The 25,857-nt window shown below is 34.5% G+C and overlaps 1 protein-coding gene across 1 annotated transcript in view; it reads right to left on the bottom strand.

Annotated features, from left to right (window-relative positions):
* Nucleotides 1–25,857, bottom strand: part of LOC114331837 (adenylate cyclase type 3) — a 682,543-nt gene that overhangs the window by 111,288 nt on the left and 545,398 nt on the right. The window contains exon 7 of the mRNA XM_028281519.2: nucleotides 17,551–17,709. Coding sequence (XP_028137320.1) covers nucleotides 17,551–17,709 — 159 coding nt within the window. The remainder of the gene's footprint in view (nucleotides 1–17,550; nucleotides 17,710–25,857) is intronic.

Below are 25,857 nucleotides of genomic sequence, written 5' to 3' on the forward strand. Positions count from 1 at the left end.
AACCCAGCTCACTAAACAAAATATACCAAAACTCTACGATTTCTAAGGATTTTGAGAAAACCGATAAAGCTTGGTACATAGAAAGTTAAAACAATGTGTAAAGCAGGAAAAATCCATATTCAGACTAACGACCAATCTTTGGTAATAAGCGAAATCAGATGGAGACATACAGATAGAGATACAGATACAGAGAGAGATTGCCAACTATGTCAATCACTTGATACTCTGTCAGAAAGAATGCTTCTAATACACATCAACAAAACACACACAAGAATATTATTCATTCAAGTATATTCTCCTACAGCCGATACCCCAAAAAAAGTTATTGAATCATTTTTAACCTCATAATATTGTCAATTAAAAACGAAGTAATACTTAATATTAATGGACGATTTAATTGCTATTGTTGGCAGATGATGAAGATATTTTTTTTTGTTTTGGACGCTATTACATGTTTTGGATCCTATAGTGGTAAAACAATGGTATATATCGTGAAGGGGAGCCGTATAATATATTTATTTAAATTAATGATCTCCTTTTATAGCTTGTCTACGCCGTATGATGACGACCAAATTGTCAGAAATATCTACATACTCCTTCCATCTTAAATAAAATTGTTTTTTCCTTTTTGCACGATCTGCCCTTATCATTTACTTTTCTTACTATTCACTTTCGTTAACCTTCTACTAAACTGGACTAGAAGAATAACAGGGGGCGAAGTTAGCATAAGGAATCCAATAAAAATGGAAAAAATTTAATCGAATTTGCTACAGAAAACGAAATAAACATACTAGCATAAGTTTTGAAAAAAAGACATTATTCATAAGGTAACATGGACTTCCCTCGAGGGAATAGTAAAAATCAGATAGATCAATTCCTAATAAAATACAAACAGGATAAGATAATAGTCGATTGCAAGAGTTATAGAGGGGCAAAAAATTTACACTAGTAATAGCAAAATTAAAACAAAAATTACCAACTCCAAAACCTTAAACAGGTAATAAAAAGACGAAGAAATAAATAAAAGGCTAGAGAGAAGACAGTCAAGCAGGAAATAGAAGAAGAATAGCAGACCATACCGACAGCCCTATCAGAAGCAACGGAAAGGTGTTCGATGAAGAATGTAGAAATATAATATAATGTTTTGGCAAAAAGAAACAAGACAAAACTGCAGAGGGAGAAAAAATACCCAAAATAAGATCGAAAATTATGTGGCTAGAAGAAGAGAATTTGTAGGAAGAAGAAACGAGAAAAGCAATAGAAAACATACATAGTAATTAAAGAAGCCTACATAAAAAATAGGTAAAAAATTTCTACCAAGTAATTGAAATCCAAAATTAATTATTCTCTTGTTTCTTGAAGATAATAATTTGAAGAAGAAGCGACAAGATACGGGCGACAAGATAAGAACATTAAACCAAACGAGAACGCAATATATGGAAATGAGAGGATATATATAACAAACGATAGCAAATTTAACAAAACAAAAGGAGAGCAAGGGCTGTCTATAGTTTTGAAAAAGTGTCAGAATTTGAATACGTAGGAGTAACTTTAACAAACACGGAAAAGAGCAAAAAAGATAGACAAACTATTAATAAGATGGAGCGGAGCGAAAGGATTACTAAAGTCAACACTAAAAGCAAAAAATGTGTCAAGATCGGCTAAACTGCGAGTCCACGGGATAGGTAGTAATCAGACCCACAGTAATCTAAGTCAGCGAAACGTGGATTATGTATTACTAGGAATAAAAACTGAAACTGGACATAGAAGCCGGAAAGATAGGCCTTAATATGAATTCAAACAAGACCAAAATCATAACAAATGCAGATGCGGATATCACAATGAGAATCGGACAAGATGAAATAGATCAAGTTCAAGATTATATATATCTGGGTCAAATTATCGAACTTAACAGGGAAAACCAAACAGCAGAGGTATGGGCGGCATTTGGACTAAGCTACATCCTTAAAAACAAAAGATATCCACAACATCTTAAGGCCAAGGTATACAATCAATACGTACACCCAGTTCTCACTTACGGTTCCCAAACGTGGACGTTTACGAAAGCAAACATTCACAAGATTATAAAAACGCAAAGAGCAATGGAAATGCAAATGTTGCACATAAGACTAATGGATAAAAAGAGAAACTAGTGGGTAAGAGGAAAAACCAAAGTTAGGGATGTTAGACAAGAAGTTGCAAAGTTGAAATGGTAATTTGCCGGACACACTATAAGACAAAAAGAAGATCGATGGAACAAAATTCTCATAAATTGGAGACCGTGGGAATATAAACGAAGCAGAGGAAGGCCACAAATGAAATGGGCAGATAATGTCAAGAAGCACGTGGGCTCTAGGTGGATAACTGCAGCGACAGACAGAGAAGAAGGGAAAAGGATTGGGAAGACCTATGTCCAAGAATGGACCGAAGAAGGGTAATTAGATAGATTAGATAAGAATATAAAAGAAAGTATAGCACTGGGAGATAAAGGTGCTCAAAAAAATATTTGGAAGAACACAGACGGCAGAGAATATTTTCAGAAGACGAACAAATAAAGAAATAATAAGGATGTATAAAAACCAATAATTACTTCAAAAATTAGAGCCCAAAGAGATAGGTGGCTTGGTCACATTATACGAATGCCAGAGCCCCGAAATGCTAAAACAATACTGAAGGAGAGAGAAATGCGAAAAAAGGAAAGGACGTCCACAGAAGAAATGGTTGGAAGCAGTAAAGCAGTGCTTGTCAGAAATTGGCGTGAGAGAATGAAGAGAAGCAAGAGATGGGGAAAATGGAGGAAAATCATCACGAAAAGGAATTTATGTTTAAAACTTATTATTGCGCTTGTAATAGTTTGACGAAATTATTGACATTCATGAAAATCCTTATAATCCCTATACAAATATTTTAAGACACGGATTTTGACGATGCTAATGAGTCTCCTTTTGACGAATAATTTATTAAACGGACCCAGCTATCAGAAAACTAAATATTGACTTCTTAAAATATACGAAAACTAAATTCAAACCAGTTATTCCGCTAGGAATCTATCCCCCGTAAAAGGGATATCACATTTCTGAGAGCCCATTTCCAGCAAAAACGACCCAATTGTCTAACCGCATCCACCACATTAACTTTTCCCCATCCAGCTAATCCTCTGCTTTCTATTTTATCTGTTAGATAGCTTCACGCTTTCGGGTCGGAGCTGAAGAAATTGTAACGTTAGTGCGAGAAAATAAAGTACGCATTATATAAAACGGTTAGTCTCATTCTATTATTCTGACTGTGCTAACCTACCACAATTGGACCCCGTTATGCAACAAGGAACCAACTAACATTTTTTCGAAAATGGAGTTATAGTCCACTGAAATGATACATTTTTTAGGCCATACCTTGCATTTGTTAGAGGAGTCAATTTTATTTTTTTAATGTGTAGGGAGGATCAGCAAAAGCTTCAGTTCAAGTTTTTGGAGTCGCCACGCTTGTCCCTCGGCCGCCATCTTGGAAAAGAGGTGCAAAGGGGTTTAGCGCTATATCTCGTAAACTACCAACCCTACGGAAAATATAATCAAAAATAAAATGTAATAAATTAAATTTTCTACAATTTTGTTTTTATCAGTTTTTATCGTCAAGTGACCAACAAAAAAGTTATAAACAAAAATAACTAAAAATTTTTTACATGTTTTTTTTGGACGTTATAACTTTTTTTCAGTTCATTTTACAATAAAATAATATTATAGCAATTTCGTAGAGGGTTTTTCAGCGAAAATCTTCACTATAAAGTTGTTTAATTCTATTTATTTATCTAGGTTTTACAGCGCTCCAAACTTGACCAGATTCTCGAATGCTCATAGGGATACAATAAAAACAAAACGTTAGGCTTACTTTTCTATTTTAATATTTTTTTTCTACAACCTTGTTAAAAATGCAATTTTTAGCACTCTATACGAGCGTTAAAAATGCTACGTTAAGGCACTAGTGCTTTAAAATATTTTTAAGGCACTGCAGTTCGTATTAACCGTATAGACAATTTTGATGTAATGTAAAAAAATATATATATATAAAAATGGAATGTCAGTCAAGTTCAAGTAAAAGTTTTTGTAGGTATTGTCCTGTAATTACGTTTGTAGAAAAAATATTGTATGATATGCGTGTTAAAAAGTACATTCTTAAGACACTCATGTGAATTGCAGAACTCGCTATCGCTCATTTTGCAAACTTTCACATGCGTGACTTAAACGTGTACTTTTAACATTTATATCATAAACAACTATTTATTCATACAGTTTATTATAATTTTAACATTCCTATGCTATTATTAATCTATTTTTGACCTTTCTCCCCACTATAAAAGTTTGAACCCTAAGCATATATAGAAAAGGCCCAAGTTGTTTGAGGACAAATTCGTCGGTCCAGAATAAGAGTGACGCAACCGCAAAATGCAAAATTCTTCAGAAGAGCAAAACGATTTTTAAATATTTAGCATAAGGATTAAATGAAGAGTAATCGTTCAGGAGCATCGGTATGGCGTTTGTTTTTTTTTTTTATAACGATGGCTTTTATTTTCATCGATATTGGTTCGAATTTCATTATCTTAATTTAATCGCAACCTTTTTCAACCCTATCTACAGTTGCGTCATTATGCATCTGAAACAAGGTCTAACATAGCGCGTATTTCAGTAACGACGCAACTACCCTATAGTGGCCCAGCACATTTTTACAAATCGGTTTTTGTATCATCTTTACATAGTATTTTAGAAGTTAATTGCGCAATAAACAGGAATTGACAAAATTTGCAGTTTCGTTATTTTTCTTCCGTACCGGACTGAATATCTGCCTGCTATTACTTTTATTATTATAATTTATCCTAGGTGGCACAGCAGTCGGTCCCGTCTACTTAACTTATTCTTACAGTTGTGCTACCTATTTGGCCACGTGCAGTCGTATTAAAAATTGTGAAAAGTATTTTATATATTATAGATAATACTATTCAGAGTCTTGTGGGTAAAATTTATATTTTTGTGGTTAGATAATCATTTTGTGATTTTTGTAGGAGCGCATTATGAGTGGTGGTTATTTTATTTGTAAGAAACCTCTAGGGAAAATTATTGGTCAGTGGGAAAGTCGAGCCATCTTTACTTACTGTTGTCGGCGAACGTTTTTCGACTCTTTATATGGCGGAAATAAAGACGATCCTCTGGAAACCCTGAGATACAAACGATTCGCTAAAGCAGTGACAAAAATGCATTTAATCTCTTCTCACTTCCTTCAACACAAGATCCAGCCCGTTTCCACAGACTCCGAGTGTACCTCGGTCATCACCAGATTTCACCAGATTCAGTCATGGCTCGGTAAACATTGTGATTTAGAAAATTGAGGCTGGAGTAAGCATGGAAAATTTTAGATACAAATCCAAACTTCCAAGCCTCCAATACCCCGAGCTTATGAAATTCATCTTTAGCAGATGCAATGGAAACTGGAAGTGAATGTGGTTGCCGAAAAGCAGACCTCAAATGTTCAGCAGTGTGCCTCTATTGTGGTGGTGAAAGTTGCAGCAACATTGTGGACATATCAGCATTAATTATTGAAGAAAATGAATTGGTAGATGAACTACCGACAATGACGCCAACTCTAACTCTCATTATACCACAAAAATTCACCTCGGATACTGATTCAGATTTTAACTCGCAGCCTGGACCATCGAAAAAAAATGAAAAAATAATATCTATGATAGATCTTTTTGAACATATAATAATAAATAATACTATTTTGTCTAGAAATTGTCCGTGGATTAGGCCTATTGGGGATACCAAACAAAAAACGGGCCTCCAGACTCTACCTCATAGGTGGCCAGGAAAGGGTTAAAAATAGCTTAATAACAGCATAACAATGTTAAAATCATAATAAATTAATATATAGATAGAAAAATAAGCTTAAGGTTTTGTTTTTATTGTATTCCTATGAGAATTCGAGAATCTGGTCAAGTTTGGAGCGTTGTAAATCCTAGATACATAAATAAAATTAAACAACTTTATAGTGGAAATTGTTCGTCGAAAAATCCTCCATGAGATCGCTATGATGTTATTTTATTGTAAAATGAACGTAAACGTTATAACCTCCAAAAGGAAACATCTTACAAAATTTTCTCTTATTTTTTTTTTATAACTTTTTTGTTGGTCACTTGACGATAAAAAGTAATACACGTAAAATTGTAGAAAATTTAATTTGCTATATTTTATGTTTAATTAAATTTTCTGTATGGTTGCTAGTTTAGGAGATACAGCGCGAAAGTCCTTTGCACCCCTTTTTCCAAAATGGCGGCCGGGGGACAAGGGCGGCGACCCCAAAAACTTGAACTTAAGCTTCTACTGAACCACCCTACACACTAAAAAAATAAAATTTATCCCTCTAAGAAATGTAACCCTATTAGCAACCATTATTGGTTCGTACAGACTGTAAATTAATGCTATTCACGTCATGCAATAACGAACCAAAAGTTCCGATACATCATAGCCATCTACTGGACGATAGAACCATATTGGAGATTAATAAATTCGGTTGTACGGGTTTTCAAATCCGAACCAAGTAACTTTGGTTCCTTGTTGCACAACAAAGACAAAAAAAGGCACCTGCAATAAAAATGTCTTTATGCCTTTGAAATAAAAATAAAGAGTATGAAAAATAGGATATTGTTAGAAAACATGAACTTCTTTTGGAACAATTGAATTTCGAAGAATACAAATGAAACTTGATTTAACCAAGGCAATAAAAGACGAAAAACGCTTCGCTAACCTCGCATATCTTCCAAGAGGATATTTTACAAACGACAGTTATGCGTATATAATTGCGAAAGTTGCGCAGGTAAGTAAGAAATCTACTTTTCATTTATGGTTCGGACAGGCAGGTCGTAAAGATCAAGAAGTGGGGTCTTGTTGAAAAAAAAAGTAGGGCAAACGAGACAATAAGTTGGTTTAAAACCAAAGAAATTAAATTATGTAAAGATAACTCTTATTTTTTTTACGTACGAAGATCATGAGAAGTATATATAAGTAAAAATAAAAAGGAACAGTAATAGAACCTGAAAGAATACCCATACCCATTTTGTATTTGCTGTGAATAATCTGAATAATATGTGATTGATGTAATCGTTTATGGGTGTTCTTTCATTTTTCCGACTGTATATACAGGGTGTCCCGAAAAGATTGGTCATAAATTATACCACAGATTCTGGGGTCAAAAATAGGTTGATTGAACCTCACTTACCTATATACAATAGTGCACACAAAAAAAGTTACAGCCCTTTGAAGTTACAAGATGAAAATCGATTTTTTTTCATTTATCGAAAACTCTCAGAGATTTTTTATTGAAAATTGACATGTGGCATTTTTACGACAGCAATATCTTAAAAAAAAATAAAGTCAAATTTGTGCACCCCATACAAATTTTATGGGGGTTTTGTTCTCTTAAAACCCCCCCAAACTTTTGTGTACGTTCCAATTAAATTATTATTGTGGCACTATTAGTTAAACACATTATTTTTAAAACTTTTTTGCCTCTTAGTACTTTTTCGATAAGCCAGTGTTTATTAGAGATATTTTGAATATTTGTCGAATCCACCACATATTTGTATATGGTTAAGTACGGTTATAGAGACCTGTTAATAATCTGAAAATTTATTTATAATTTACATTTTTAGGTATATTTTGAAAAAGAAGCTACATCTCGATAAAAGGTGACTTATAAACAAAAGACTAAGAGACAAAAGTTTTAAAAACACTGTGTTTAACTAATGGTACCACAATAATAGTTTAATTGGAACGTACACAAACATTAGGGGGTTTAAAGGAACAAAACCCCCATAAAATTTTTACGTAAATATATTGAAAAAGAAGCCGCATCTCAATACAAACTGGCTTATCAAAAAAATACTAAGAGGCAAAAAAGTTTTAAAAACGTTGTGTTTAACTAATGGTACCACAATAATGAATTAATTGGAACGTACACAAAAGTTTGGGGGGTTTAAGGGAACAAAATCCCCATAAATTTTTTATGGGGTGGACAAATTTCACTATAATTTTGTTTTAAGATGTTCCTGACATAAGAATTATACATGTCCATTTTCAATAAAAAATCTCTAATAGTTTTCGATATATTGAAAAAAATCGATTTTCATTTTGTAATTTCAAAGGGCTGTAACTTTTTTTGTGAGCACATTTGTACTAAGGTAAGTTAGGTTCAATCGAACTATTTTTGACCCCAGAATGTGTGGTATAATTTATGACCATTCTTTTCGGGACACCCTGTATAATCAAATCCTGAATTCAAGTTTACTTTCATATAATAGATATTATCATGTCACTTACAACCTTCCATTTTGGTAATTATAGCTTTTATATTATAAAATGAAGTATTTAATGATTTTTTCTTTTAAAATACATAATAATTAGTACCCATACCTATTAGTAAGTAATTAATTTTTCAATTTCAATATTTTATCTGTATCATATGATTTTGGTATTGCATTTGAAAAGGAAACAATAAATATTTAAAATGTAGTGGTCGGGATTTTTGCTTATGCGAGAATTGTTGCATGTCGGGATTTTGGCTGTCGGTATTTTGGGCACCACCGCATCTGGCAACATTTCAAAAGCATTAAGGTTAGTTTTTAATGAGTCTTCCCCAATTAATCTCTTTTAAATATTTAGAGAAAGATTCTTTTTTTGTAGGCATCTCTCCAATGAAAAAATCTTCTGTGTGTTGTTACGACTCCTCAATAGGTACTGATTGTTGTAGCTCTTCACTTGCCCCCAAATCTTCAATTATGCTCAAATTGCATTGGATCTCATTTTCTGTATTATTTAGTGAAGCTGGAGGGCTATGCACCTCCACAATGGTTTCTGTAATATTATTTTGACCTTCAGTTTGCTTCTCCTCATCTAAAATTCACTGAATAAAATTTTTTAATATATTGACAAAACCAAACAAAAATTTAGTGTAAGTAAACTTGCTATGCTTGAAATGTGAAATCAAGGTAAAACGTACAAAAAAATATTTAAATAAATATTCTCTATTCTATTTTAAATTTCTGGGCTGCTATAAAGTACCTCTGAGAAATAGAAGCGCAGGTCAAATATTCATACAGATTTTATGGGCTACTAAAAAGTACCCTCTGATTTATTGTCATATCCTTAATTATTTAGTCTGTATTACTTTGGGCTACCTTAAGGCACCCTTATTGAGACAAACAATATAATTTTTGTTTGCAAAATGTGACGTTTTTACATGTCATGTATGTTAACATATTTTCTACTAAATAAACATTAATAGGAAAACCAGTGCAGCCCAGCAACATAGCGCCTGTTTTATATTCGAACAGGAAGGTGGCGAAAAAACAGGTACTATGACAACAGAAAAATATATTGATAACAACAAAAAAAAGACTCCACGTTTGAATTTGATTAAAATTTTCACTTTGTAAATAGGTAAAAAATATAGCTCTATATCTATCTATCTAATCAGCCCTAAACATCCATCCTTGCATATAGGCCTCCTCTTCCTTCTTCCATGCCTCTCTATCTTGGGCAATTTGCATCAATTTTGACCCAGTGTGTTTCTTCAAGTCATCTGACCATCGCCTCTGTGGCCTTTCCCTTTTTCGTTTGTGGTTCCATGGTCTCCAATGTATTACCATCTTAGTCCATCTTTCATCCTTCTGCCGTAGGGTGTGTCCGGCGAACTTCCATTTAAGCTTTGCTACTTGGGTAGAGACGTCTTTCACTTTTGTTTTGTTACGGATCCATTCGTTTCTTTTCCTGTCTGATAATTTAATGTTCAGCATTTGTCTTTCCATGGCTCTTTCTGTCTTTGCTATTTTTTCCATATTCTCTTTTGTAAACGTCCATGTCTGAGAGCCATATATTAAAACAGGGAGTATACATTGATTGAAGACTTTTGTTTTTAGGTATTGCGGGTATTTTCTGTTCTTTATAATATAAGACAGTTTTCCGAATGATGCCCAGGCCAACCTTATTCTTCTCTTTATTTCTTCGGTCTGATTTTCTTTATTTAATCTAGTGATTTGTCCTAGATATATATATTCTTTTACTTGTTCTATTCTTGTTGGTGCCACTGTAATTACTAGTTCTTCTTGTTGATTGGTCATGATTTTTGTTTTACTGTAATTCATCTTCAGTCCTATCTTTGTCGATTCTCTATCTAGTTCTTCCATCATTCTTTGTAATTCTTCACTTCTCTCTGCTATTAATACAATATCATCAGCATATCGTAAGTGATTCAGATATTGCCCGTTTATGTTTATACCCAAACCATCCCAGTGCAGTTGTTTGAACACATCTTCTAGCGCTTGGTTGAATAGCTTGGGCGAGATGGTATCTCCTTGTCTTACTCCTCGGTTTATTTTAATAGGCTCCGTTTGTTTCATTAGCTTGATAGTTGTTGTTGCCTTATCATATATATTTGTAATTAAGTCGGTATATCTGTAGTCTATTCTGCTGTTTTGTAGGGAATTCTTTACTGCCCAGTGTTCCACACTATCAAATGCTTTTTCGAAGTCAATAAATGCCATGTATAGCGGGATATGATATTCGTTAGCTTTTTCGATTAATATCTTCATCGTTAAAAGGTGGTCACTTGTACTGAAGCTTTTCCTAAATCTGGCTTGTTCTCTTGCCTGGTATCCATCTAATTTAGTTGTTAATCTGTTTGTTAATATCTTGGTTAATAGTTTGTACATCACATTTAGTAAAGTTATGGGTCTGTAATTCTTTAGATCCTTTTTATCTCCTTTCTTAAATAGTAACAATGTTACTGCTTCGTTCCAAGTGTTGGGTATTTGTTTTGTCATTAATATTTTATTCATAAGTGTGTACAAAACTTCTCTAGTTGTTTTCCCACCATTTTTTAGCATTTCTACAGTTATCCCGTCTTTTCCTGGCGATTTATTATTCTTCATCTCCTTGAGTGCTCTTTTTATCTCATTCTTACTGATTTCTGGTTGTAAGTCGGAATTGACATTTTTTATTTTTATTTGTAATTGCTTAAGGATTTCTTGTGTAGGTTTCTGTTTTGTATTGTAGAGGTTTTTATAATATTCTTGTGTTATTTGTATAATTTCTTCTATATTATTGGTCTCTATGCCTTCTTTGTTCTTTATACTATTAATCTGTATGCTTACAAGCTGTGGTTTTAAGCACTTCATATTTTTATTTTGTTCAATGGTTTTTTCTATTTTTTTTCTTCCTGTACTATCCTTTGACTTTCCTTGATGTTCCTTCTGATAGCTTTGTTTACCTCTTTGTAATCTACTGTGTTTCTCTTATCTTGTTCTATAAATGTTTTTCTTTTGCTCATGAGGTTTTTTGTTTCCTGGGATATATAGTTTTCCTTTTTTATTCTTGTTTGTGCTACCTCTTTTCCCGCCTTTGCTAATGTATCGGTTAATAGCTGATTTATTTCATCGATATTTTTGTTTTCCAAATCTCTAGTGGCCGGTATACTTTCCCTTATTTTTTGTTTATATTCCTCTTTTGCTTTCTTAAGTTTTCCCATATCTAGTTTCGTTCTATTTTCCATTTTCTTTTTTGTTTCGAATTGGCTATTAATGCTGAGTTTGGCTCTGACAAGTCTATGATCACTACCGGTTGAGAAACGATTCAGCACTGTAACATCTTTGATGATGGCTTTTTCTGTTGTAAGGATGTAATCTATTTCGTTTTTAGTATTGCCGTTGGGACTTATCCATGTCCATTTTCTTTGCGGTTTTTTGTTAAAAAACGAGTTCATAGCAAAAAGTTGTCTTTCCTCCAAGTAGTTCATTAATATATGTTAGGGTGGAACGAAAGGATAGGAAATAAAAATTTTTGTTTCAAAGAACTTTCTAATAGCACTCGAAAGTTGCCTTTTCATGTCTACAATAAAACTACAAAATATTGTTGTTCTAGGTTTACATCTTGAGGTGCCGCAAGAGCATTGAAAATATAGGTTTTTAACAAAAAAATACAGACATTTTCAAATATTTTATATATTTAACTTGGTGCCATAGCTAACATTTCTTAGTCAAATATTGTTTATAATAACAGTTAACATTGCTATCATTGCTATATGTACACATTGCTATAAGATTTCTTTAGTTACAATATTCCGCTTGATACTCAAAACATTGTTATTTATTTCAAACTTAAGAATAATCTTGTGGGAAGCAATATTTGCCTAGCAAAGCCATTTCTTGCTTCTAGACCACAGACACTAAGAGATGACTCAGTCACGAGCTTTGTGACTCTTTCCACTGCCTTTGTATGACAGGGAAAACACTGAAAATCCACACACTGCAACAACTAGGGTATCTTGCTTCACTTATATACTTTAAGTCCTCGTCAGTTATATGTTTTATCATATGAGGTTCAGTAATTACTTCTTCCGTCCAGTTAATTACATCAATGTAGTCATTGGCATTAAAGTTAAGCTTTGGGACAACAAAGTTCCTTACACAATTTATGAGTTCCGATCTTGCCTTCAAAAGTCGTCGTAGACGACATATGTGTTTTCTCTCTTATGTGTTTTCTCTCTTATGTGTTTTCTCTTGTCACATAACATGGAGAGAAGCATATTTTTTGGGTGAGAGAAGTAATCATTCCTTTGAATTACTGGATCAGTTATTTGGAGATGTTCCTCACAAAGATAACGTGAAAATTTTATGAGTCCCCATATAAATTTTGATCCATTTACACAAGATGGTTTTAGTTTGATATGAGACAAGACTGGGGCATACACCTTCATCACATTCATAGTTAAAGTTTTCAGATTATCTGAAGGATTCTCTGTTGCAACACATAACCGAAGAATGTGATTGGCCAACGTAAGCAATCGTGAATGAGCTAATTTCCCAGGGGTTTTTAATGAAAGATCAGAAGGACATACACTACTGGGGATTGTTTTGCACATATCAAGTAAATATTGTCGATCTGTGCTTAGATCATCTTTAATCTCTAGAATAGGGAGGTTGTTTTGTATGGGAGCGAAATTAACCATAGGAAGCTGGTTACAGATTTCAAGTTCTTTGCTTAAAACATCTTCAAATTCATTAGGGTTTTTAGTTTTTCCATGACAAATGACGGAAAGACAATTCATTGGCATGGAACAAACAAATCAGCCACTGCAGCGGCTTATTTAGGTTTTTTTCTTTTAAAGCAATTACACCATTGTTAACACCGGTGATAGTGGTAGTTCCATCACATCCGATAGCTGTTATATTGGAAATATTCAAAGGATTGCCTCCTTGAAAATGCTCTACTATGCTTTCTTTTATAGCTTCACCTGTTCCGGAAGCAGAAGTTATATGCCACAGGAAGGTTGATCCAGGTTCCTCTACTATTGAAATGTGCTCTTATAGTATAAGTCTTTTAGTAAAATTTGTGCCCTCGTTTTTCTTGATTAATTGTTTTGTCTTTTCTTTTTTTGAGTGAAGCTAATTTCTGTGGCATTTGAACGATTTTTCAACCATGCTCGATGTATTTTCATCCTGTGTAATTCATCATCATCAACCCGTACGCGTCCACTGCTGGACATAGGTCTCCCTCAGCTCTGTCCATTCATCTCTATTTTGTGCGGCTTGCATCCAGTTACCGACAACATGTTTCAAATCATCGGCCCATCTGGTTAGTGGGCGTCCTCTGCTCCGTAGTGCTTCTTCTCGCGGCCTCCACTCGACAATACGTTTTGTCCATCGGTTGTCTGGCAATCTGGCGACGTGTCCTGCCCAATTCCACTTAAGCGACGCGATTTTTTCGACAGCGTCTGTTGTTTTTGTTCTACGGCGTATTTCTTCGTTTGGGATTCGGTCTCTCAGGGAGACACCCAACATCTGGCGCTCCATAGCCCTCTGAGTTACGCGAATCTTGTTCACTACCTTTTTTGTTAGTGTTAATGTTTCGGCTCCATAAGTGAGTACAGGCAACACACATTGGTCAAAGATTTTCCTTTTGAGGCATATGGGCAAGTCCGATTTAAATACATAGTTAAGTTTACCAAACGCTGCCCAGGCTAATCCTATGCGACGTGGGAGTTCGCACGTCTGGTTATCTCGTCCCAACCGAATTTCATGTCCTAAGTACTTATAAGATGCAGTCTGCTCAATATCCATTCCATCAACAACAATATTACGATTTAGCACCAGATTAGTCATTATTTGCGTCTTGTTGATATTAATCTTTAGTCCGACCTCTAAGGAAGCGTAATATAATTTGTTCAACATTATTATTGCATCATCCATACGATCGGCTATAAGGACAATGTCATCTGCGAATCTCAAATGACTGAGCTTCTCTCCATTTATATTGATACCATATTCGTTTAGATCTGCCTTCTTAAATGTGTGTTCTAAAAGGGTTGTGAACAGCTTTGGTGAGATGGTGTCTCCCTGCCGTACTCCTCGCTGTATACAGAATGTATTTGTTTGTTGTTCAGACAGTCTTACGCTAGCCGTTGCCGTTTGGTAGATATATTTGATCATGTTAATGTAGCGATGGTCTATTCGGCATCCTGTCAATGCTTTTAACATTTTCTGCTGGCTTATGGTATCAAATGCTTTCTCGTAGTCCACGAATATCAGTGCCAATGGTTTGTTGTATTCCGCAGACTTCTCTATTAGATTTTTTATTACCAGTAAGTGGTCGTTAGTGCTATATCCAGATCTAAATCCAGCTTGTTCTCTAGGTTGATAGAAGTCTAACTTAGCCTCCAGTCTTTTTTTGATAATTTTTGTGAAAAGTTTATATATGTGTGATAGCAAACTGATAGGATGGTAGTTTTTCAGATCTGTTATGTCACCCTTTTTGTGTAATAAAACAATGACTGCATTGTTCCATTGAGAAGGAGTTTTTCCTTGGTAAATGCATTGGGTGAAAAGTTTGGCCAAAGCCTGGATAATTTTATTTCCACCTTGTTTGATTGCTTCGATTACTATTCCGTCATCGCCAGGGGATTTATTATTTTTCATTTCTGAAAGTGCCTTTTTAACTTCATGTGGTGTTACTTCTGGCATTAATTCTGATCCCTGGTTTCCTGTGTAATTACCTTACTTTTATTATCTTTCATAATAATGCCAACATCTTGTACAGCACTGGTGATTGCTGCTGCTATTCTGTCTGAGACCCAGTCCTGTCACAGATAGAAGCTACTGTTGGCAGTTCTACTCACATTTGTTTAGTTATATTTAAAGAACTTGAGGGCTTTTTGGACTTATAAATAAATTCTTGCAGGTAACTTTGATCGTGATCATCAGTAATGTAATATTCACAGCTGTGTTACCATCAGCTACTGATTGTCTCTAATTCAAATGCTGCTGTACTAGTTTTTGCCTCCTTTCCTCCCTCGTTGTCAGAACCTTTGAAACTATCTTGTCAACTCTATCAATACACATTTTTCTCACATCTTGGCTTTCATCTGCTACTAAGAATGTTAAATTATATTAAAAAATGAAATAAATATTGACTACTAAATATTTCTTTAAATGTGGAATTCTAGTTCAAACTTTGTCAGTTTTAGTAAAAATAAATATTGGATTATTGTAAGTTAAAACTAAAATTATTTTTAAAGAGTAGTTTTAGAGTGTGTATTTCTCATTTAAAATAGGAATTAGGACATTACAATAGCTATTTTTGACCAAAATAAAATCATCAAAATTCGCAAAATTTAACTAAAAATTCTAATTTTCAACCCTTTTGCGGCACCTCTAAAAATATTTTGTTTTGAAAAATATTTTATTTGTGGCTTAACAATGGCTATACGCAACTTTCTATCACTATTACACTTAAAAATTATAAAAACATTTTTTTCGTTCCACCCTAATGTATGTCCTCTATTATTTCTTTCGCCGTATCCATATTGTCCTATTCTGTGTTCGTCTTCGTCTATTCTTACCCCTAATTTGGCATTGAAGTCTCCAATTATTAGCGTCAATTTAGTTTTCTTTTCTTCCACAGCGAGTGTTATTTCTTCGTAGAAGTTTTCAATATCTTCATCTTTATATGTGCTTGTTGGTGCGTATACCTGTATAATTTTCAACGACGTTCTTTTTAATTTAAGCATAATGTAGGCTACTCTGTCTGATATACCCTTGGTGGATTGTATGTATCTAACGATTCTCTTGTTTATTATAAAACCAACTCCGTTGTTGGTGTTATCTTCATTACCTTTGTAGTACAGCATGTTTCCCGAGTTTAATAGTATTTTTTGTTCTCCTTTTCTTCTTATCTCTGACAGACCGATGACACAGTATAAAGAGGGACAGTAGAACCACTCTCCGAAAAATTGGAAGTAAAATCTGTAGACGCGCATGGCGACCGCGCAATGTTGGCAGTGGCTTTCGCCCCACTCTCGCATTGCTATTCGCATAGAAACGTACGGCTTTTAACAGGTAAAACCCGCATCCACCACTGGTGAATTACCAATTGCGTACTGCCGGTATTACTTCCTGAGATCAAAGCGCCGACAGAAGAGTGATTTTACTGTGAAACCTCTATATACTGTGCCGATGACATCCCATTGTATATGAGTTAGTTCTTCTTCTAATTCGTGGAGTTTAGTGTCTTCATTCATGGATCTGATGTTATATGTACCTACGTTTAGTTTAGTCGAATGTTTGCCTCCCCCAGAATCCTTGAGGCGGACCGGTTTGTCGGTGTGGGACTGTGAGTTGTTATCTCTACCCACCTGGGGTAATATTCCGTTTGTTTTGTGATTCGACATGTTTTTCTTTGAAGAGGGTTTTTTGACATTAAAACGCCACGCTTGTCAGGCGGGTTGGCGAGTTTTCATTCAGCCGCCCATTCTGGGTCAGACGCTGTTGTCAGCCGCTCATTCTGAGTCAGACGCTGCTCTGTTTTGATTCCATACAAACCCTAAAATCAAGGGGTTGCCACGTCCGCCATCCATACCGTACCGAAGGTGTTCTTCTCCGCCATAGCTCTATATATTCACACTTAATTTAATTTATCTACCATAGGAATTAAAAGAAAATATCATATAAATACCTGGGTCCTTTTCATCAATTTCGTCTCTCAATTTTATCAATTTCTGTTGCAACTCTTCATATTTCCGCCGCTTTCGGGATAAACAATCACTCTTTGATGACCTTTTTGGCTATTTTAAATACTTTTTAAAATTTATTATAAAATTATTTCGAAAACGCGTGTGATGAAGAGGCGTCAATAAGCCTAATATTTTCTTATTCTTCTTCTTTTTCTTCTTTAAACTGTGATCAGCGGCCAGAAAATGCCACTACTATTAGTACAAACGTTCGAAATGTAATGTGAAGAACAACATTTATTTATTTCTCCTAATTTATTAGAGTCACACATATTAACGCATAATACCGTCCTAAATCTCTGAAATTATTTTAATAACTTCGAATATATACATGCCTTAATTATTATTATTGTACAAATATGCTAATTAACATTGAAGGCAATTTTCAGTATTACATTCATTAATCCATTTATAATCAATTTTCGTTAACGATTATTGAGCACTTACCCTGCTAATCCGCTACTTTCCATTTTATTTGCCAATTCCACGTCCTTAGAGTAAACGTCGAATTGCCACTGTCTCTGCCCAAGCACTCCTGCCAATACGGCCCCCGTATGGATGCCGACCCTCATGTCTACAGGGGAATTTGCCGTTTGTTGGACGTATCTGAAATAGAATTTAGCTTTAATAAAGGATTTGCCGAGCTTTAAGCGTAGGATAAATTCGACCAATCTGAATTCGGTTTTAGTCCAGGCTGTATGCTCGCCCTGGTTATAGACCAGTCGCCAGTGGTAAAAAACTAATCTCAATCAATACCGTGGAATTTTGAGAATCAACACCGATTTTAATTAAAATTTGGATTTAGTTAGGTTGACCATCTTCTTCTATCCCATGGCGAACGGAGTTTTTACCCTGGGAGTGAAAACAACCCCATCTAGGGGATAAAAAATTTTTCAACGAAAATAAGTATGGCAGTCGATAGACTGGCCATTTCTGAATAAATTTCATTCTATAAAAATTGTTTGCAAATTTCATAGTTTCCAAATTATTAGCGATTGAAACTATGCATTTTTCATTGAAAAAACTCACGTTTTATAACAGTTATTCATGAATAAAAAATTTTAATTTTATAGAAAAAATTATTAAGAACTAGCTGACTCGGCGAACTTCGTACCGCCTTAGAAATAAATCAATAATGTGTCAAAATTCAATGAATAAAAATTCTGAAGAAAGAAAATCAAACAGAAAATCAAACAAATACTTAAAAAACATTAAGTAATACCCAATATAAAAGTATCAGTTTAATTCATTCTGACAAGCAATATTTTTTTGCCTTGCGTAAATATAAAATGATGGCGGTTTTTCAATGCACGATTCATTTTCCTTGCCCAAAACATGGACATTCAAAGTTTATTCAGCAAACTCCCAAAAAACTTGCAATTAAAAACGGCACTACTACGCTCGATGTATACATAAACAAATATATTATATTTATATATTGTTGTTTACCGAATAAGAAGTGACACCGGTAGACACCTTGCGGGGATTACTGATCTAGTCATAATTGGTCAATTTATCGAACATGGTTAAAATTTATTAAATTACTAATATGGCTATTAAAAAAGAGGGGTAGGTGATAAAAGGGAGAAAATTAAGTGTTGTATGTATTTTTACTTATTCTTCTTCTTTTGATATCATAACCATGGATGTGTCTTTGCTTGTCTATGGCTATGCCCTTCCATTTAGACCTTCCCTACGTACTTCTTATCCATTGTATTATATTCATAGTTTTCAAGTCATCTTCTACGTCAAACAACCGTCTCGTTCTGGACCTTCTTTTTATTTCGTCAGCTGCTATTGTAATATTTTCGTTGTTGTCTTTGTATCTCCTTGTCTCTAGGTATATCCCAGCTATAGCCGTCTTTAACGTTTCACAAATCTTACAATATCGCACACTTTATTTAATTTTAATTCGTCAATTTCATCGATCCACGACAAATCTCCGGCGCGCGTCCCGCCGCTATCCCCCACGATAACGACAAATTTGCTAAGGTCACCATATGATGAAATGCATAGTTTGCGAGTCTATAAGATACATACATACATACTTATATACAAACATTAATTTTTATTTATATAGAAGAGGCAACTTTTAGATGGCTATTAAAAAATAACGGTTGGTGATAGAAAACTGGAAATTTAGGGTTAAATATATATTTTAGTTCTACATCATATAAAATTAGAAAAGAAAAGTTTGTCCAAAAAAATAAAACATGGGGGCAAGGCCCCTTTTCACTTAGGTTGGTCGTACCAACCCAGAAACCTTCTCGGGATCATGTACAAATTTGATTAAGGTCATCATATGATGGAATGCATAGTTTGCGAATCTATAAGGTACATACATACATACATACAAACATTCATTTATTGATTTATATTGTATATGCAAAATACAAAGAGGTGTCAGACAGGGTTGTATACTGCCCCCACTGTTATTCAATTTATAGTCAGATAGAATATTTAAGGAAGCGCTGCATAATTTGGAATGGGGTGTGAAAGTTAATGGAATTCTGATAAATACAATCAGATATGCAGACGATACAGTTATTTTAAGTGATGATATAAATGGATTACAACACCATTTAAATGCCATTGACACAGTGGGAAGAGAGTTTGGCCTAAATATAAACTGTTCAAAAACAAAATTCATGGTATTTAGCCATTTGGCCCATCAAGATTCACGGTTATATGTTGATGGTCATATAATTCAAAGAGTACCCAGTTTTAAATATCTTGGTTGCCATATTACTGAACAACTAGATCCAGATAAAGAGATAAAATATAGAATCGAGATAGCCCGCACGACATTTTTAAAAATGAGGTCATTCTTCTGTAATGATAACTTGCAACTTCAACTTCGAAAGCGCATGATTAAAATGCTACATCTGGTCAGTCCTCTTGTATGGTGTCGAAGTATGGACATTTAAAATATCCACCATTAACCGTTTGGAGGCCTTTGAAATGTGGCTGCACAGACGTATACTGAAAATACCATGGACGGATATGCTGACAAATGTGGCAGTCCTTAAGAGAGCAAATGCTACCCGCGAGCTGCTTGATAACATCAAATATAGAAAGATGGCCTATTTTGGACACGTAGTAAGGGAAGACCGGTATAATATTCTTCAACTTATTATGATGGGTAAAATCGAAGGACGCAGAAGAATTGGTAGAGAGCAGGCCTCTTGGTTGAAGAATATCCGGGAGTGGACAGGAATAAAGAAAGCAGAACACCTATTTAGAATAGCTCGAGACAGAGACAGTTTCGCCATGTTAATCGCCAACGTCAAGGGGACTTGATAGGGCACGTTAAGAAGAAGATTGTATAGACAAGATTATAGCTAATAAAAAACAATGAGATTCGCGTCAGAAAGACCTATGTAGACCTAATAACCACTGAGTTCTTGCTCTTTATAGAATGGTTATTTTCAAAGAATCTCGAAATTTAGAACCTTTAATCTCAAATAACTCTAATATGGCGCAATGTGGTGCAATATGAATACTTTTAGATTTACTTAAGCAAAATGCACTTTTTTTATTATAAAACATGTCATTTTCGATTTAATCAACTATTTTTTCTAAACTCAGCATTCCAAACTAGTCAAATCACATGGATCGTATCATTATACCTAAATAAAGTTAATTTCAAGTGGGAAGTTGTTTATTTATATTTTGATTATAATGACGAGGGTTTAATTTTTACATTTAAAAAAAGCAGTCAGTTCTTACGCAAAAAACTTGTATCAGGGTTCAGTTAAAAGGTTCATTAATGAACTTTTAAAGATCTTTCTTAAGTTTTCCAAAAGAATTGCACCACATTCGAGTTATTTGACACTGAAGGTTCTCCATTTTGAGGTTCTTCGAAAATAACCATCCTGTAAAGAGCAATAAAGCCGGATTCTCATTAGACGTGCAAGGAACCGGACCGGCAACGGCAAGGCACATGCTCAGCAAAGATTGTTTCGAAAATAACGTCGCATGCAAAGCCCGTCGCTTGCCGGTGCCTGGCACGCATAGTGTGAATTACATCCCGTGAAATGCATAAGATTTTATGTAAAATGTATCTTGCCGAGCCAATGCCTTGCCCATGCCGAGCACTTGCCTTGCATGCTAGTGAGAATCATCCTTAACTCAGTCGTTATTGGGTTTACTTATACTAAATTTACAATCAAGATGCAGTAGAAATAAACAAACCAAAACACGTTAAATGCTACTTGGAGCACTCCCGAATCATAATTTAATATGTATAAACTTTAAAAATCATGATTTGGGATTTGCAATGTATATACATTGTAAATTATGATTCGGTAGTGCTCCTAGTAGCATTTAACGTGTCTTGGTTTGTTTATTTTTACTGCATCTTGATTGTAAATTCAGTATAGGTCTTTCCGACCGCGACGTGAATCTCTTTGTTTTTTATTACTTTTAATTTTCTTTTTAATAATTTGTTCTATAAAATTAAATAAGTTATATATGAAAAACATTTATAAAACCTTAGTTTTTTAAATGAAAATTACATAATTTCAATCAACAATAACTTTAAAAAGTATCAAATTTACAAAATAATTAAATAGAAGAAAATTTACTCAGAATTGGTCAATCTATCGACTCCCATAGATAAATGTGTCAAATGTGCAGGACAACATGAAACAAAAGATTGTTCTCGCAAAACAAGAGCTGAACATGTAAAATGCGCCAACTGCGGAGGGAATCACCCTGCGAATTACAGAGGCTGCAACGTACACAAACAATTACAGCAACAATTGTATCCTGCATTACGAGAGAAAAGCAACATCTTACCACAAAATCAACAAACAGCTAACAGATATATTGTAACGTTACAAACGTCACATCTTTGATATTTTATTTTTAAATAATTATTTTACCTTATTTTCTTTAATATTTCATTAATAATTATCTTCTTCTATTTGGTTTACCCATTTCCCCCTTTAAAAATTGGTTGGCGCTCTTTTATTATCCTCTTTTATTATCCTCTTTGATTATCATTTTATTATCCTTTTTTATTATCTTCTATTTACTATATCTCTTTTCATTTAAATCAACATACTGAACGTACCCTGTATACATTCTTACTCCGTAAGTACCTGTCTCAATTCGGAACATGCCCGCCACCTATGTCGCACTATCATGAAAGTGTCACTTCATACTTCATCCCTACCAGAAGACACAAACTGGAAGGGAAAAATTAATCCTTAAAAAGGCATGTAATTCCAAAATTAAATCATTTTATCAAATAATCTCTTGGGGTAAGAATAACATTATATTTTAATTATATTTCTCCATCTAACAGTTTTTATATTGTTTTTTTTATCTAACCTTCAAATGTTCAACAATGTGTTTGATTTCTATATTTCTTTTCATCTATTAATATGCACGTTTAGTTATCAAAATTTTAACTATTCTCCTCATCTTAATTCTATGTAATTTAACCTTGCCAATTACTATTTCTGAATACTATTTGGCAAAGGTACAATTTGGTTTTCTTCTTGATTGTTGATATGTGTTTTACTGTTAGAGTTTTTGGAATAAAATCTACTTTCTCCTTTCGGGAGCATGAAGTTCATCGCCGGCGATGCACCAGATGGCTGACAACCTAACATCTTTAGACAGACAACAGCACCCAACATCATAGACATCACCAAGACCGTAGCTGCAGCGACCTAGGGCCATAACACCTGCCCAGGTCTACAAGTCGACAGCAGTACCATACGACATCAAGAAGATACCATCAGCTACCAAAAGCCATAAGTATAATCCAGAATTGTTAGTTTTTGGCAAGAATTTGAATACATTTGTTAATGCAATTTACTAAGTCATTTTATTTATTATATCTTTATGAACAATAAACATGATTAGTTAAAATTATTGTTTTGTTTGCTTCCATTCCAATTTTCATAGTTCATATCTGAGGTTAGGACAAGACGAACACACATCTGAGTGACTGAGCTAAGCTAAGGGTGTAGCGATGGCTATCTTAGTTGATTGAAGTAATATTTTCGAATATTATTTCAATTAGCGGGGTAGTCAATCGCCTTACTCGTTTCAATATACAACCTGGAATGACATATGTCCAAGTAACAAATAACCAAGTACAAACCAGTCAAACAATACCCGAAAATATCCAGTCTGTCAACAGCATGGCTAAACTAGAGGAGACGTTAACCAAACTAATGGAGCAAATGGGGACAATGTTAAATTTACTTACCGCAGTCGTTAGTAAATTAGCTTAATGACAGTACAACACAAATATAAAATAGCTATCTGGAATGCCAATGGCCTACAACAACACGCGTTAGAAATAAAAACCTTCCTCATTGAGCAATATATCGACATAATGATGATTTCTGAATCACATTTTACACATAAAAATTATCTTTGTATTCCGAACTAAAAATTATACTTCACAAAACATCCAGATGACAAATATGATGGAGGTACTGCTATAATCATAAAGGAAAACATCAAACATTACGAAAGAGAGAAATTCGACAAAAATTACCTACAAGTTACTAGTGTTAAAATCGAGGATGAGCACGGTCATGTAACAATGTCTGCCATATACTGCCCACCCAAACATAATAAGAAACAGATACAGTTTAAAGGTTTTTTCAATACACTTGGAACCAGGTTCTTTGCAGGAGGTGACTATAACGCTAAACATGTCACTTGGGGCTCACGAATTACAACTACAAAAGGAAGAGAATTAGTCAAAACAACGAATGCTAACAATCTACAACAAATATCTACAGGCGATCTAACATATTGGCCGTCAGATAATAATAAAATTCCAGACGACACAGACTTTTGCATCACGAAAGGTATTGATACTAAGAAATGTAAAGCAGAATTTTGTTTTAATTTATCATCCGATCACTCTTTAGTAATAATAAAGGTTAATTCTCAGATTACAAATAAAGAAAAACAACCTTCTCTGTACAACAGTAGGACGAACTGGAACATATTCCGGGACAAACTAGATAATTTAATTTTCCTAGACTTACCGTTAAAAACTGTACTAGACATCGAAACAGCAGTCGAAAAGCTAACAAAGAATATGCAAGAAGCATCTTGGTTAGCCACTACAAACTATGAAACACCTCTAGGCAAAAGTGACACATCCCCTAAAATTAAAGAAAAAATTGCTGTCAAAAGACAATTACGGAAACAATGGCAACAGGCAAGGACTGGTAAAAACAAGAAGAAACTTAATAAAGTAACCAAAGAATTGAAACAACTAATTCAAGAAGATCTAAACCAAGGCATTCAAGAGTATCTAGAAAGTCTTACACCTACAGAAGCAACGGAATATTCATTATGGAAAGCAACAAGAAAATTCAAAACGCAACAACTTCCAAATCCGCCAATCAAAAACTTCAACAATACATGGGCCAGAAGCAATAAAGAAAAAGCTGAAGACTTCGCGGAGCACCTAAAAAGTGTATTTAAACCATTTCCTTCCGAGGTATCCACCGCAGAAGAAAAAGAAATAATGGACTACCTAGATGCCCCATTTCAAATGGACTTGCCTCTACATAAATTTACTGTAAAAGAAGTCAAACACATTGTAAAGCATGAAATCAACATAAAAAAGGCACCTGGATTCGATATAATTTCTGGAAAAATCCTACAAGAGTTACCTGAAAAATGTTACAAACTTATAACCTTCATAATCAACGCAATGCTACGGATGAGTTACTTCCCCTGCACCTGGAAGGTTGCACAAATCATCATGATCCCTAAGCCCGGAAAAAACCAGAAGTCGTCTCCTCATATAGGCCAATAAGCCTGCTCCCAATGTTATCCAAAGTTTTTGAATAGCTCTACGCCAGTAGGCTCGAAATAATAATAAATTTAAAAAATTGATTCCAGATCATCAGTTTGGATTTGGAAAAAAGCACGGAACAATTGAGCAGGTGCACAGCTTAGCTAACCAAATCTACAGGGATCTGAACGGTAAAAGATATTGCTCAGCAGCCTTCTTGGATATATCACAGGCATTTGGCAAAGTGTGGCATAGCGGCTTACAATTTAAATTGAAAGAACTCTTACCCTATCCCCACTATCAACTACTAAAATCCTACCTTTCAGACAGACATTTCTTCGTGAAACAAGGGAGTGAACTTACTGCATTACATCCAATATATTCTGGCGTTCCTCAAGACAGCGTCTTGAGACCTATATTGTTTCTCCTTTATACAGCTGATCTGCCAAGAACAAGAACCACCACTGTAGCAACATTCGCTGATGACACAGCGGTCTTGGCATCCCACACCAATCCGGCCTCAGCCTCAAATAACCTTCAGACAAACCTTGATAAAATCCAAAAGTGGCTAAAAAGATGGCGTATCAGAGTTAATGAAACGAAATCTACACAAGTGACATTCACTTTACGCAGAGAAACATGTCCACCAGTAAAAATCAACGACTGCTACCTCCCACAAGCTGACGATGCTAAATATCTTGGCATGCATTTGGACCGACGGATGACTTGGAAGAAACATATATTCACCAAAAGAAAACAGCTAGGCCTTAAATTTAGCAAAATGTATTGGCTGATTGGACGCAAATCTAAATTATCATTGGACAACAAAATACTGTTGTATAAGGCTATTCTCAAACCTGTGTGGATATATGGTATACAAATTTAGGGAACCGCCAGTAATTCCAACATTGACATCCTTCAAAGATTTCAAAACAAAGTGTTGCGAACCATCGTCGATGCACCTTTCTACA

This window comes from Diabrotica virgifera, chromosome 4 (genome assembly GCF_917563875.1).
Source record: "Diabrotica virgifera virgifera chromosome 4, PGI_DIABVI_V3a".
Taxonomy (NCBI): domain Eukaryota; kingdom Metazoa; phylum Arthropoda; class Insecta; order Coleoptera; family Chrysomelidae; genus Diabrotica; species Diabrotica virgifera.